Genomic DNA, 15,884 nt, shown 5'->3' on the forward strand with positions numbered 1-15,884 from the left:
CTGCTGTATAGTGTATTGTAGTGGAAGAGCTCTGCTGTACAGTGTATTGTAGTGGAAGAGCTCTGCTATACAGTGTACTGTAGTGGAATAGCTCTGCTGCACAGTGTATTGTAGTGGAAGAGCTCTGCTGTACAGTGTATTGTAGTGGAAGAGCTCTCGCAGTACAGTGTATTGTAGTGGAAGAGATCTCGCTGTACAGTGTATTGTAGTGGAAAAGGTCTCTAGAGTGTATTGTAGTGGAAGAGCTCTGCTGTACAGTGTATTGTAGTGGAAGAGCTCTGCAGTACAGTGTATTGTAGTGGAAGAGATCTCGCTGTACAGTGTATTGTAGTGGAAGAGATCTCACTGTACAGTGTATTGTAGTGGAAGAGATCTCACTGTACAGTGTATTGTAGTGGAAGAGATCTCGCTGTACAGTGTATTGTAGTGGAAAAGCTCTCTACAGTGTATTGTAGTGGAAGAGCTCTGCTGTACAGTGTATTGTAGTGGAAGAGCTCTGCTGTACAGTGTATTGTAGTGGAAGAGCTCTCGCTGTACAGTGTATTGTATTGTAAGAGCTCTCGCTGTACAGTGTATTGTAGTGGAAGAGATCTCGCTGTACAGTGTACTGTAGTGGAAGAGATATCGCTGTACAGTGTACTGTAGTGGAAGAGCTCTGCTATACAGTGTATTGTAGTGGAAGAGCTCTCCTGTATAGTGTATTGTAGTGGAAGAGCTCTGCTGTACAGTGTATTGTAGTGGAAGAGCTCTGCTATACAGTGTACTGTAGTGGAATAGCTCTGCTGCACAGTGTATTGTAGTGGAAGAGCTCTCTCTCTGTACAGTGTATTGTAGTGGAAGAGCTCTCGCTGTACAGTGTATTGTAGTGGAAGAGCTCTCGCTGTACAGTGTATTGTCGTGGAAGAGATCTCACTGTACAATATATTATATTGGAAGAGTTCTCACTGTACAGTGTAACCCAGAAGCCCTGCTCTCACTATACAGTGTGTTGCAGTGGAAAAGCTCTGCCTAAGCCCCAGAAGCTCTACAAGCTTATTATAGAGAAGCCTTAGACACACAGAGGAATCAGCAAGAAATACAGTCGCATGCCAATCTCATCGGGGCCAGGTGGTAACAGGAGACAGATGGACAAAGGCCAGAACAATTAGCAAAGCAAGCACTGGAGGGCCAGTAAACACACACACACACACACACACACACACACACACACACACACACACACACACACACACACACACACACACACACACACACACACACACACACACACACACACACACACACACACACACACACACACACACACACGCACACGCATACACACACACATCCACACAAAACCAGCCAGTCTAACGACAGACGCCCTACGAAAATTCCATCAAAAGTTAGAAAGCCTATGGCATCTTGACAACCAACCACTACGATGGAGTATATCTATCCCATTTATTTCAACAAAAGTTAGCGTTACTCCCTGGATCAGGAATGGCAATGGAAAATGAACCAAGGGCCCATCCAAGCCTCCTCAAAGGCTGTAAACATGTCATCCAGTTCCTCTCCATAAGTTTTATCTATCCTTAACAGGTTAAAGGTCAATGATTCTCTATGCCTCTATTAAAACCTTATCCAGGGGCCTCTATGACATTAGGTGTCCGTCAGGGACCCGTTTGAAGGTCCTCTCTTCTGGATAATACTTCTTCAAAGAGCACTACCAGGGGACAATACATGCTCAACACAAACCTGTGCCTATCAACAACATAACAGTTTCTTCCCAGCACAGTGGATATTGCTCTATAAGCTAACCTTTAAGGAGCCACATCAATACAATCAACAAGACACGTGGCAGCAAACAGCAGTCACGACAAGTACGGCATGTCTCTATTGTTGACTTTATCAAAACCATCAAGTTACATTTTTTCTAAGAAGGACGAAAGCTTATTCTCCATTTGGGGTTTCTGAAGAACAAACATGTTTTCCTCAGTTTCTTTGATAAACAGACATTGTTCCACAATGTCATGTAGCATTCCATAACGACACTGACACGCATTACTGTTATCATTTCAAGACACTGTGGTCACGAGGCTTGCCTTTCAAGCCTATGAAAAACCATCTGACATGCAGACATCCACTACACTTCCAACGTCAACATGACCAGAGAGCACCAAAACAAAACCATGAAAGCCAGATCAAGAAATAGAAGGTATTTGGCTTTTGACACAAACGTTGTTAAACTCAGATGTCCTCTGTTGTTTTTGCATCTGGTGCTATATTAGGGTCCACGTGGGGGCCTGAATGAGCCACCAGAGGGATTTATAAAAGGCAAAAGGAAGGATCTGGCTTTGGCCCAGGAGTGGAGAGTGGCCCAGTGGCCATTAAAACTGGGCAGTGTGATAAGCAGTAAATGCCTGGTAATCAGCCGGGGATTTAGTGTGTCAGGCATTGTTGATCGTACCAGTGGATTTATCTTGGTAGCATGAGGGGTTTGGAGTGTTACAGCAAAACTCAATCCACTTATCGAGAGGAGGGAGACATTTGAACATTTTGTTTGTGTGTCAGAGCAGAGTGTTGGCCAGCGGTATTTATATAATGTACATACGCGGGAATAACTGCACTTCATGAGGCACTGGGCCAAATAGCCTAATCAAGTGTTGTGTCTGGGTGAGGTCAAGGTTGTCAGTTCAAATGATCTGAAAGTCCATTAACAGACAAAACAAACCGTTTGTAAATCAAATGTCTTTATTTACGAAGCTGTCCCTTTCATACACAAATTGTATTTTCATCCTCAAATTGTATGAACCCCAGACACATTCCATGTTCCCTGACGCAGCTGTTCCCAGACGCAACTGTTCCCAGACACATTCCATGTTCCCTGACGCAGCTGTTCCCAGACACAGCTGTTCCCAGACGCAGCTGTTCCCAGACGCAGCTGTTCCCAGACACATTCCATGTTCCCAGACGCAGCTGTTCCCAGACACAGCTGTTCCCAGACACATTCCATGTTCCCAGACGCAGCTGTTCCCAGACACATTCCATGTTCCCAGACGCAGCGGTTCCCAGACGCAGCTGTTCCCAGACGCAGCTGTTCCCAGACGCAGCTGTTCCCAGACGCAGCTGTTCCCAGACGCAGCTGTTCCCAGACGCAGCTGTTCCCAGACACATTCCATGTTCCCAGACGCAGCTGTTCCCAGACACATTCCATGTTCCCAGACGTAGCTGTTCCCAGACACAGCTGTTCCCAGACACATTCCATGTTCCCAGACGCAGCTGTTCCCAGACGCAGCTGTTCCCAGACGCAGCTGTTCCCAGACGCAGCTGTTCCCAGACATAATCCATGTTCCCAGACGCAGCTGTTCCCAGACACATTCCATGTTCCCAGACGCAGCTGTTCCCAGACGCAGCTGTTCCCAGACACATTCCATGTTCCCAGACGCAGCTGTTCCCAGACACATTCCATGTTCCCAGACGCAGCTGTTCCCAGACACAGCTGTTCCCAGACACATTCCATGTTCCCAGACGCAGCTGTTCCCAGACGCAGCTGTTCCCAGACGGAGCTGTTCCCAGACGGAGCTGTTCCCAGACGCAGCTGTTCCCAGACTCAGCATGTAAATGCTGTAAGGATTTATACACAGAAATTAGTGGAACGACAAGAGATGTAAGCAGAAGGACGCCACAATGAAGCTAAGAAATTAAGGGTGCAGGGGTCTTAGTTTCATTTCTTTAACAGTCAGGAGCCAAACAAAGAGTCATGCCGCGTTTAGATGAGGGATGCAAATAACGTCCTACCAGTCGGGATATCAGGACAAGAAAGCAAGAAAGAAAATGATGGCAAAAGCAAGCCAGTACTACAGTATGCGTTGCTATGGTGATTTCAGTAAACACACATCCGGTAGAGAACAACACTATTGCAGAGGGCAAAAGTTGAAATATTTTAACTCTGGCGGCAAGTCCCATCTACCGTGGCGGCTGACGGCATTCACCCAACCTCAATGGCATTTACAATCGTTCTCTCATTGAAAACAATGACATCTGGTTTGCCGTCTACCTCGTACCTCGTAAAAGCAGCATTACTCAAAGTGAAACACTCATATGTCAAGTGAATGACACATTACCAACTGTACATGTATACAGAAACAAATTATGGTTAAGAAGAAAAATAACCAACTGAAAAGAGCTCATCTTAACATCATGGTTCTTCCCAAATGGCTGTTTTCACATATGTAGACAATGCTATGGCGCTGGAGATAGTAACTATGAGGTTGAAAAGTGCTGAAATTATTGCCCTTTAACAGTGATGGAATGGGTGGCCTTTCTTGATAAACACAAAGAAGTGCCATACCACCCCATGGGGTGCTGTAAGTTAGAGGGTAAGGTAGGGTGAAGGAGCACAGTCAAGTGCACTTCACTGCAGCATTGATTAGAGGTCAGTCTCTCTCTGAAGAAGGAAGGCAGACTTGTCCAGACAGCTCATCAGACAGTTTGGCACACTCTCTGAGGCTGCCCATGATAAAAGGGCCTGATTGCACTCAGGACTTGGTAGTACTCCTGTGATGATGATTAAAGGCCTGCCTATTCTTCTCCATGAGATAAATAATTATGTCTGACCCCTGGGGGCCACCAAACTTAAATGGCCAGCAGCCTCTCTGTGATGATATACTGTACAATAGGCGCTACTAATGTATTTCTCACTGCGCTGGCAACCATATTAACATTCTGTTGGCAAGATATCTGGGTTGCAAATCATTGTCTTAAGGGGGGTAGGCACTTTGACATACAATATGTTTCTAACCCCAACGGGCAAAGGCATCAGTCATTTTTTTAAGAGGGAGGTTAACAGCGTTAACGTTTTTCCTCACATTACTACTGAACAGAATCTGGTCTAAGCATCAGCTCCACAACCTTGTATCCTCTTGATAATTACAGGGTGAAGCGTGAAGGTGAAGATTACGCTCATATGAAACGATGGCAGACAAAATGGCCGTTCACGGGTCGTGAACGTCGACTCCACAACAAAGTGGGGAGTATGCATTTCAATTTGAAAAAATAATCAGTCTCATCAATCATGCTGCTTTGAGGCATTTTATTAAGGCTGTTCGTGTATGCAAGACGTGGCATGTTTTCATAGGACACTGCCAACAAGGTGATAAAATCCAAAGCCACATCAACACTGATGGAAAGCAGGGATTCATGAAACATGCCACGCAGACTTCACACACTGGCAAGCTCTCACAAGCACACACACTCAGGTGCGTGCGCGCCCACACACACACACAATCCAACCTCAGAATTGTTAATAAAGCAGGAGAATAAGGAACAGAAAACAGCCCATTTCCATCAGAATCTGTTCTCTCTGGGCGCTACAGTAACATGCTGTGTATTTGCTTATGTGTCTGTGCAGAATAGCCTCCAGTTTCAGTACATTAAAGAACATTATATTACACTGTATACAGTACATAGTCTACACATTTACATATACAGTGTATACAAAGTGAGCCTCCCAAACAGCGTACTAATCAAACACATGCTGTAACGGCTTTCTTCTGTGGACGAAGGAGAGGACCAAAGCGCAGCGTCGTTAGTGTTCATCATGTTTAATAAAGAAGATAAACGTGAACACTACAAAATACAAAACAACAAATGTGGAAAAAACAGTTAGAAATAGTTCTGTCTGGTGCAGACACACGAAGACAGAAGACAACCACCCACAAAACCCAACACAAAACAGGCTACCTAATCAGAGACAATGACTAACACCTGCCTCTGATTGAGAACCATATCAGGCCAAACATAGAAACGGGAAAACTAGACACACAACATAGAATGCCCACTGAGCTCACGTACTGACCAGCACTAAAACAAAGAAAACAAAAAACAACTATGGTCAGAACGTGACACATTCAGGCACTACAGGCTGATGAGGACCCCCCTGACAGATCTGCAAAGAATCTTGACAAGAGGCTCAATTGACACACTGTATGTGTATGAGGGTGCGTGTGCGAAAAGAGCCAGTGAGTTCTACAACCACCTAAAAGGAAGCGATTCCCAAACCTTCCATAACAAAGCCCTCACCTACAGAGAGATTAACGAAGAGAAGAGTCCCCAAACAGATCCTACAGAGTCCCAGGACAGCAACACAATTAGACCTAACCAAATCATGAAAAAACAAAAAGACAATTACTTGACACCAGAGCAGCCGGAAAACATGTGGTGAGACAGCATTTGCCCCAATACTTTTTCATCTGGTGTGGCGCTGTCACACTACTTTCAAAACACTGAACACGTTTACCAGACATATTCATTATTTCACGTCATAGAAAAACATTTTGCAATGGAAAAGAAAGCAGGTTTTTCTTAGTGGAAAAGTTACATACAGTGTCTCTCCCAATTTTAGCTTGTTCGCCTCAGTTTTGCCTAGTGGATGCAACCCTGTCCCTGTCATTTCATGCGGTAACCCCCACGCTCACTGCGACAGGTGAATTCACCTGTCAGTCACAGTGGTCTCCTAGGTACAGCCTACAGAGCCTCATCAACCACACCTGTTAACAACTAGTTTAGCTGCACAAACACCTTGTTGTTTAACTCGATTTCTTTCTTCGTTCATACTCCTCTCCCGTCTGTAGAATCTGACTTTGTGGCTGTGATTTAGTGGAAACCGTCCTCTCATGTCTGCTTGTTTGCCTGCCTCATGAGTGAGTAAACACACATGTTCATGGAAAACAAGGTGTGTTAATAAAAGCAGTTAATAAAAGCATTCATCCTCTAAAACTAGCTAGAATGTTCTAATCTATGGCTAGCTAAGAAAATGACTAACATTAGCTTTAGAGTAGCCGAGCTAAATAGCGAGCTAACATTAGCTAACTAGGTTGATGCGATCATGCAGCCAGCCGCTAACGTTCACAATTTAGACTCCTTGAATAAATGTGTTTGGCACAGGATAAAGAAGATGATGATGATCTCCTGCTGCTACCCAAGGTCAAGGGAGACTGAAGTTCCTGAAGAGGTTAGTCAGTCAACATGGGGGACTAGTATGAAGAAAGCATGAAAATATATGTGCTCACTACTGTATGTCGCTCTGGATAAGACCTGCTAAATGTCTAAAAATGTAAATGTAAAAATGTTAGTCCAGTAATGTTCCAGTAATAATTGTATTTCCACCACAGGTGATTAATCACTATCGTTGGTGGCGCACATGTCACTGTCTTAAAAGTAAAAAACCTATCAATTCTGCCACAGAGCAGTTTACACAAACGATATGAACACATTTGTTCAACCATAACAGATGGATGGCTAATGCAGAAAGAGAGAATTGACCATAACGTTCACAAATACAGACAGGCAGCTATCATCAGTTTATTTCTACAAGCCAGTGCATAGTGATACCTGCTGATATAAATTCCTAGAGAAATTTATGTTTAAAGACATTGTAACTATTCTTTGCATAACGCTCTGCCCTGATATAATAGTTCACTAAACTACAGAGTATGTTGTCCATGTAAGTTGTCTCTGGCTCTTTTGATATCAGATTCAGAATGGGTTTGTGGTAGTTTGAAAGGGTTTGATCCACCTTAGGCAAGGAGTGTTTCCAATTCACATGACCCGTCATGAAAAAACCCAGTGCTTTAGTCAAAAGTATGTGGACACCCTTCAAATGAACGGATTTGGATATTTCAGCCATCCCCATTGCTGTCAGATGTGTAAAATCGAGCACACAGCCATGCAATCTCTATAGACAAACATTAGCAGTAGAATGGCCGTACTGAAGAGCTCAGTGACTTTCAACGTGGCACCGCCATAGAATGCCACCTTTCAAACAAGTCAGTTTGTCAAATTTCTGCCCTGCTTCAGTTAGCTGTAAGTGTTGTTATTGTGAAGTGGAAATGTCAAGGAGCAACAACGGCTCAACCACGAAGTGGCAGTCCACACAAGCTCACAGAACTGGACCACCGAGTGCTGGGTTTGACGGATGCCAGGAGGACACTACCTGCCCGAATGCATAGTGTCAACTGTAAAGTTTGGTGGAGGAGGAATAATGGTCCGGGGTTATTTTTCATGCTTCGGTCTAGGCCCCTTAGTTCCAGTGAAGGGAAACCTTAACGATACAGCATACAATTATATTCTAGATGTTTCTGTGCTTCCAACTTTGTGGCAACAGTTTGGGGAAGGTCCTTCCCTGTTTCCGCATGACAATGCCCCCGTGCATAAAGTGAGGTCCATACTGAAATGATTTGTCAAGATCGGTGTAGAAGAACTTGACTGGCATGCACAGAGCCCTGACCTCAACCCCATCGAACACCTTTGAGATGAATTGGAACGCCGACTGCGAGCCAGGCCTAATCGCCCAACATCAGAGCTGCATTTCCTAACCTCCTGCCAAATGTATGACCATACTGGAGACACATATTTCCCTCAGATTACACAGACCCATAAAGAATAAAAATCTCATTTTGATCAACTCCCATATCTATTAGGTGAAATACCACACTGCGCCATCAGCATCAAGATTTGTGACTTGTTGCCACAAGAAAAGGGCAATCAATGAAGCACCATTGTATACACAACCCATATTTATCTGTTTATTTCTTTTCCCTTTTGTTCTTCAACTATTTGCACATTGTTACAGCACTGTACATAGCCATAATATAACATTTAAAATGTCTCTATTCCTCTGAAACATTCATGAGTGTAATGTTTACTGTTCATTTCTGATTGTTTATTTCACTTGCTTTGGCAATGTAAACAAATGTTTCCCATGCCAATAAAAGCCTTTTTTTATTGAATTGAGAAAGAACAACTGCAGCAAGAGAGCAATCCGTCAAGGAAATCAGCCTCTGGCCCCTGTTGCTCTGACCAACTTCTCTCCCTGACCTCACAGTCATTCCACTTCTCATTGAACTCTCATTAACAGCCATGAAATTCACACAGACTAGCACAACAAAACACAATTGTAATGTCCTAAACAGCTGCCTTAGGGTCGCTCTCACACTTCCAGCCAGCATCAACATGATTGAAACTGGAACCATGAACACACTTGGCTAAGATGATAGAGTATGTCTGTGGTCTTCTGTGGTTCAATCACTCAGTGTTTAAAGATTAGGCGTATGGAGTGCAGCAGAACCTTGGGTTTTGGGAAGTAATATTGGCATATGTGTGTGTGAATGTATGTGTGCGTGTGTGCATGTGTGTGTGTGTGTACGTTTGCACATAAATGTGGGTGCGTGTGTTCTTGCCTGTGTCCATGCATCGGCATGTGTGATCTGATGCCAGGATCTTCCTGTGCTTGCCATACTCTTACTGGACAATGATAAGACGCATTAAAAAAAATCAAAGTCCAACTGTCATAAATCAGGAGGATCCCAGGAATTCATCCAGTCAAAGAAACTGCTGCATCTGCAGATTGACTATGCCAGGTAGTTTATAATCTCTAATCTAAAACATACAGCTCACACTCTCGTATCACCCCCCCTGATGCTGACGCGGGTTACACCATCTAGGGATTTAGTGTCGGAGAATTTGCTTTTTCATGTAAGTCATACGATTTCCTCTGTGTTCTGAGTGTGGCCGTAGCAAAAACACACCATACGTAGATGCTTAAAGCATCCAAGGACATGGTTTTTCCTTTCCTTTTTTCCATGACGGCCATGCCATCATCATGTTGATTTTTCCAATTTAGGAGGATGAAGCTTTGACAGCTGTAAAACATTGTTATGAAGGCAATATGTAATCCAATTCAAAACTTGCCTTGAGGCTACAGGTATGTGATGCCACAGTCAGACCCGCTTCCAAAGCAACCAAAAAAGGAGAGTCTCAAGCCTTGATTGTATAAAAACAAAAAAATGATTCTCCAAACAAAAGGTTTCACGTTTCCAAACAACGGTAATTTCATAGGCTATAGTCGATCCACGATCAAAGCATAAGCGATCGGATTTAAACATGTAGTAGTCAAAAACTGTATGGCACCCCTCCATAACTGGGGCCAAAGTACCATACCACTAAATAGGTATAGGGAAGGGGAACCAGGGAAAAAGGGGTGTGCCCAGGTGAGGCTCCATACTGCTTTCAAATACCCATGATAACATAATAAACTCAAAATATGATTCCATCAATCATACTCCATAATTCTAAATGCAATATTCATAATTATATTCAATACGTCAATATTTCGTGATTCTAGTTAACATTTATCATGGGACTGAAAGTAAGGGAATTTCACTCCAACAATTCACTTCCTTGTTTGATTGTTATAAAATATTGAGTTGAAGAGAGGAGGCTTCAGGGGTCAGTAAATGGAATGATATGTGACTCATTTCAGGAAACTAGGCATATGTCGAGCGTCACTACTTCACAGGAGAGGTATTTGAATGAACAATTTAAAAAAAAATCAAAATGCGTTATTTGGTAGAAATGCCTTCTGGAACGTATGAACTTCAATGTGCCGTAATAACAAACTTGTATGCCATCTGTAAATCCGAATAAAATTGTTAAATTACGAGCCCAGATGGTTTAGCAGAAAAAGGCAGGAACCTTCCCGCTAGCCATGATTGGCTGAAAATGGATGGGGATGGGCTGGACATGCCGAGAGATGAGTTTGAATTGGTGTGCTATGTAGCACGCTTCTGTCTATAACATGAGCTGCTCAGTATATGTTGGTAATTCTTTCTAAAGCAGCCTTTTTTAACGATATCATGAAGAACTGCAAAAGTGTTGCTAATGCTCTCCACTTTCTGGAGGACCGAGTTTTGAAATCTGTGGAATGCCCAGTAGAAGCAGAGTATGATAGCTAAGGAGATGGAGAAAATTCAGGCATTTGATTGCAAATATGTGGAGGGAGTTGAAACAGAAACACACAGAAGGCTGTTGTAAAAAACTCCTGTCTCTGGATTACATCTTCAAACTAAGGGCAACCATGGCATCCGTGACAGAGAGGGAGAAGCGTTCATCCATGTATTCCGTTAAGAGAGTCTAGCTAGCTATATTTTCAGATATCATACGTTTCTAATTTTGTCAGAAAGTTGTTTTCATTTCAAGTTAAAGCATACTGTTAGCTAGCTAGCTAACGTTAGCTGGCTGGCTCACTGGCTAAAGTTATGTGTATCATCTGTGTAGTAATATTATTTGTATCTCAGAACCACTTGCATTGCTAGTTATAGCCTAATGTTAGCTAGTTAGCTAACATTAAACCTGGTTGGTTAGCTTTAGCTACCTGTAGATTCAAGCAGGGTAGAAAAGTTGAGTTAATATTATGGTTCATTGTTTAGCTAGCTAGTTAGTTAGCTACATGTCTAAACAGAAGACTCCACTATGCAAGTAACCATTTCACTGTACCATTTACACCTTCTGTATCCTGACAATAAACTTCTATTTTATTTGATATAGTGTGTGTTTACCAGAGAAGTGAAGAACAACATGACCTGCACCAAAGTCAAATTATGATATAACGTTAGACCAACGAGACAGTGTCCAAGTATTTTCTGTAATTAGCTCCACATTAACTTGTAAATAATTATCTTAATTGAGTTTATTTTCCTGTAATAATGAATACAATTTAGCTAAAGTTAGGACGTTGTCAGCTATATGATATGGTCATTATTTTAACTGGATAGCCAGCTAACTTAGTGTTAAACAAGCTAGACACAAACCAAAACATTAAAAAGAAAGGAGGACCAGGGCACTCTTCATATAATGAATTATATGAATTATATGTAAAATATTTATTTGTATGGCATGTTCAATGGAAACAAAGTTGCAAAAACTTGGAAGTGTTTCGGCTGCATGGCCTTTTGTCAGGGAGTATAAAACATTGTTAAGAAAGTTGCTTTTAGTTGCCTAGTTTGCTAGATTGACATATACTAAATTCATTGTTAAACGGATGGGTTTATTGGTGTTAAAATACACCAGTTAGGTTATTTTGGTCCACCAGGCTGCTGATGTCATGCAGCCTGTCGTTTTGTGTTTATCCTTTTTCATTACAACAACAACAAGTTTGATGTCGGACGCCAATAGAATGCTCATGATGTAACTATGACAACTGTAAGTCGCTCTGGATAAGAGCGTCTGCTAAATGACTTAAATGTAAATGTATACAGACCTGTCGATAGACAGTGTAAACCAGCCTCTAGTCTTGAAATCTTTGTTTATTTAGTACACTACTGTAGTCACTCTGTTTAGCACATGGCCTCACATGTGAATGCTTAAAAAGATAGGTGGGGCTAAGGCTTAGGAAGGTGTGAAAATGCTGAATAGGTGTAGACAGAGAAGAGCTCTCCAGTAGGTGTACTTAAACATTCAAGGGCAATTTTCGCAAACGTTTATCAATTTTCAAAACATAATTATTTTCCCATTGTTCCTGAACTATAGTGTATGATATACCATTTTCTAGCTCTGAGTCTCTACTTTTATCCAACGTAAAAAAATAAAAAATAAACACAATTTCAGGTTTTGCTACATACGATCGAATCTAGCCGGTTGGTCACATATTTGTTATTTTGTAATTCTCTCTGTAATCAAGAAGGACAAACTCGATATAGACTTGCATGGTCTCTCTCGCTCTCTCTTTCTCTGTCCCTCTCGCTTTCATTTCTACACAGGGCTCATAGAGCTCATCTTCCAGTATATTCCCCTTAACTGCAGCAGCAGTTTATCCTGATCCCTACCTGCTTTCAAAGTACTTTATTCGTGTCCCATTACTCCACTCACACATTACCATTTTAAACATGCAAATAAATGCAGGTTAAGCCATTAATGTAGGTTTACAGCCCTATATGGGACAATGAAGTTGCATTGCATTGTATTTGTAACAAACAAACACACACACACTGATAATGTGTCTACATGGCAGATGTCAGTATACACAGAAGCCTTGATTCAGCATTATAATCTCTTAGATATAATCAATAAAAACTACAGGTTCCCTTGCATTCCAGGAGGTTCAAGTGACAAAGTCTAATGTCATACTCTACACACGATGACAGATATGACATGATCTTGCTCACAACGGGGACTGATATACTGTACTATGGTAGAGCACTGTGCACACAGCACATACTTCTCACTCACCTGCACCTTTCATGTGCCCCGTGTTGTAGCCATTGTATCCATAGAAGCAGGTGTAGCAGTTCCTGCGCTGGTAGCGGTATCTGCCAGGCCCATTATTAGCTCCCTGACCTGGGCTTAGCTGGCTCCAAAAGCCCACTAGAACCACCACGACCCATCCTAGGGATGCCATGGTCTTAACAACACTGAAAGTGTGAGATAAGTATCTACAGAGAACTAAGCTTGGAAGTTAGAAGATTTGTAGATAGAATAGTAAAGCTTGTACCAAGCTGTCGATAGTCTCCCAAAGGAGGTGTGATCACCGCACCAGTTGACTCTCTGGGTTTAAGTATAGTAAGTCATTTTCTTTGTTATTTCAGGCAGAATTTCCTCTCTCTCTCTAACTCTCTCTCTCTCTCAGCTTTGACAGACATGCTGCATGTTTCTCTCTTTTAGTTGGAGACCCACCCTCATCCCTCCTCCTCCTCCTCCTCTCGTTCTCATTCTCCCTTCCTCTCTCTCCATTCACCGAACGCAGGTCCACACTCCTCCTCCATGTCCCTCCCTCCTTCTTCCATCCTCAGATACAATGACAGAAGCACAGTTCTACGGAAGCGGAGAAACACGAACAACTGAATCACACAGGAACGTTCACAAGATATTGAATTACACCACAATAAAAGCATTTCAACACATTAAACTACATTCAACACATGAAACTGTTAAAAACAAATATTTATTCACATGATGGACTCGATCAATTTTATCCAAAGTATATTGCTATAAGCCCGACATAAATCAACACGTTAATGTCATTTTGGACATTAAAGGCATTGTGGGATTTGCAAGGGCTGTTCTTGATGTATTCAATCATCTACTGCTGTGCATGGATGGGAGCAGCGAGGGAATAGCCAACTTCAGCTGAGTGAGGGAAATAGCATGGTAATAGTATGGTCAAGTGATGTGCCAAGCAAGCCCTACGTGAGCTCATCTATACAATGACAGAGCCTGAAGTAAAACCATTTTAAAGTTGAAGCTCATTTACTGCATTTCTATACATTTAAAACACTTTCAAATGTCATGTGGAGAACAGAAAAAAAAACAATCAAAAAAGACACCAGCATTAGCTGCTGTAAGTTCATAGCATCAGCGACTGTATATTGTTGTGTATTATAAGATATTACTGCACTGTTGGAGCTAGAAACACAAGCATTTCGCTACACCCGCAATAACATCTGCAAAATACGTGTATGTAACCAACACAATTTGATTTTTGTTCAGTCAGTTGTAATGATGAATTGCATAAAATCATAATCTCTTTACATAAATATATATTTTCTTCAAATTCCATACCATTTAAATGTGTATTCCTAGGCATTAATAAGGATGCCTCTCTATCTGTCTCCTCTGCATCCTCCTATATGCTTCCTCCTACATTCCTCCTGCATTGTTTGTTTGGGGGATGTCTGTAGACAAAGCAGGAGTTGTGGGACGGTTCTAAAATTGCCTTTTGGTCCGGTATCTTGCGAACACACTGCAGCGTCTCTAGTCTCAACCTGGGGTAATTCGGGGGTAGTTCATTTCACGTATCAGGCCCACGGCATGAACTGCAAGAGGGTGGACTTTGCTGTTTGGGTGAGTGGTGAATGTGCTGCTAAAAAGGAAAGTCTGTGAGGCAAATCCGGGGGACAGAGGAAATCATTACGAATAAACCACCGTTGATGATTCCACTCATTCACAAAGAGTCACATGCGATTAAAACTGTCAGATCAAGAATATAAACATTCTGAGCTTTCATAAACACTGGGAGAAATATTTAGATGTTGACCCGTAATAAATGTTCTTTATTGTGTACAAAATATATATTTTTATTAGGCCATTATAACCTCTGTATCCTCATATGTAGTTACGGCCCTTACTAGTGTAAAAAGACGACCCAGGCACACAAGCCTCAAACGTTGCTGTGTTGATGATGCTGCATATGTAGCATGCAGGCAGCATTCACCACAGTGGGGGGTGTATCAGTCATGTCTCACCTCCTGAGGCTGTCCTAATATGGATACCGTACAGTACCACAAAAAATACTTGGCTCGTGTACCTGTGCCATAAGTCCATGATACAAACCAGACACTCTGCGACACCTTAGACATTGTTCAGCAGCCAGTCGGACATGATTAGAAAGAGATTGGGCTGTTCACATCACAGTGGTTCATACTTTCCTGAATGCACCTCCATTGACTAAGCTAAAGGCCTGCTTTGAAGTGAGAGCATTTTATGTTGGCTTTGCCTCAGGGATTCTCTGTCTTTTCCATGGCAGTGAGACTCTTGGGATGAATTGTTCCTGTCTTTTATAGGTACTGTCCTCAGGCCAAAAGGTCTGGACTTAAATAGGACACACATGAGCACCAAGCACAAACACACACATGGACATGCAAACACACACAAACATGCACGCAAACACACACAGAATCATTGTAGCACCACTACATTTCTGCGGCTCAGTATAGATTGTTCCCAACATGCTTGTGCATACGTGACACATCTACACACCTACACTCCTGCTTACTGTGATACAGCACGGCATGGACACAGCTCCTGGAGGCTTCTTATGAATAATGAGGCCAAGGAAAGAAAACATAGCAGTTCTTTCAAGCAGGGAAAAGCCAAGACTTAATGTAAACCGGACAGGACATTCTTCATTCTTAATGACTTTCCAAACATCTGCCTCTTCTTTTCATTTCAATAGGCGGCTGTTGGGATTCCTAGTGTAATAGAGAAAATAGCTATCATTGCCATGACCGAAGAATAAGTAGCTCCCAAGGGGACCAACACTTTTGGACAAAAAGTCAAAATAACAGTGA

At 42.3% G+C, this 15,884-nt stretch overlaps 1 protein-coding gene across 2 annotated transcripts in view; it reads right to left on the minus strand.

Annotated features, from left to right (window-relative positions):
* Positions 1-15,884, minus strand: part of LOC124045183 (multiple epidermal growth factor-like domains protein 6) — a 181,720-nt gene that overhangs the window by 94,010 nt on the left and 71,826 nt on the right. Inside the window, exon 1 of one of the 2 annotated variants that reach the window (XM_046364435.1) lies at positions 13,048-13,438. The exons of the other annotated variant lie outside the window; for it this stretch is intronic. Coding sequence (XP_046220391.1) covers positions 13,048-13,216 — 169 coding nt within the window. The 5' untranslated portion in view covers positions 13,217-13,438. Of the gene's footprint in view, positions 1-13,047; positions 13,439-15,884 lie in introns of those variants that run through there. 2 annotated transcript variants of the gene reach the window in all.

This window comes from Oncorhynchus gorbuscha, linkage group LG10, assembly GCF_021184085.1.
Source record: "Oncorhynchus gorbuscha isolate QuinsamMale2020 ecotype Even-year linkage group LG10, OgorEven_v1.0, whole genome shotgun sequence".
NCBI classification, from domain to species: Eukaryota; Metazoa; Chordata; class Actinopteri; order Salmoniformes; family Salmonidae; genus Oncorhynchus; species Oncorhynchus gorbuscha.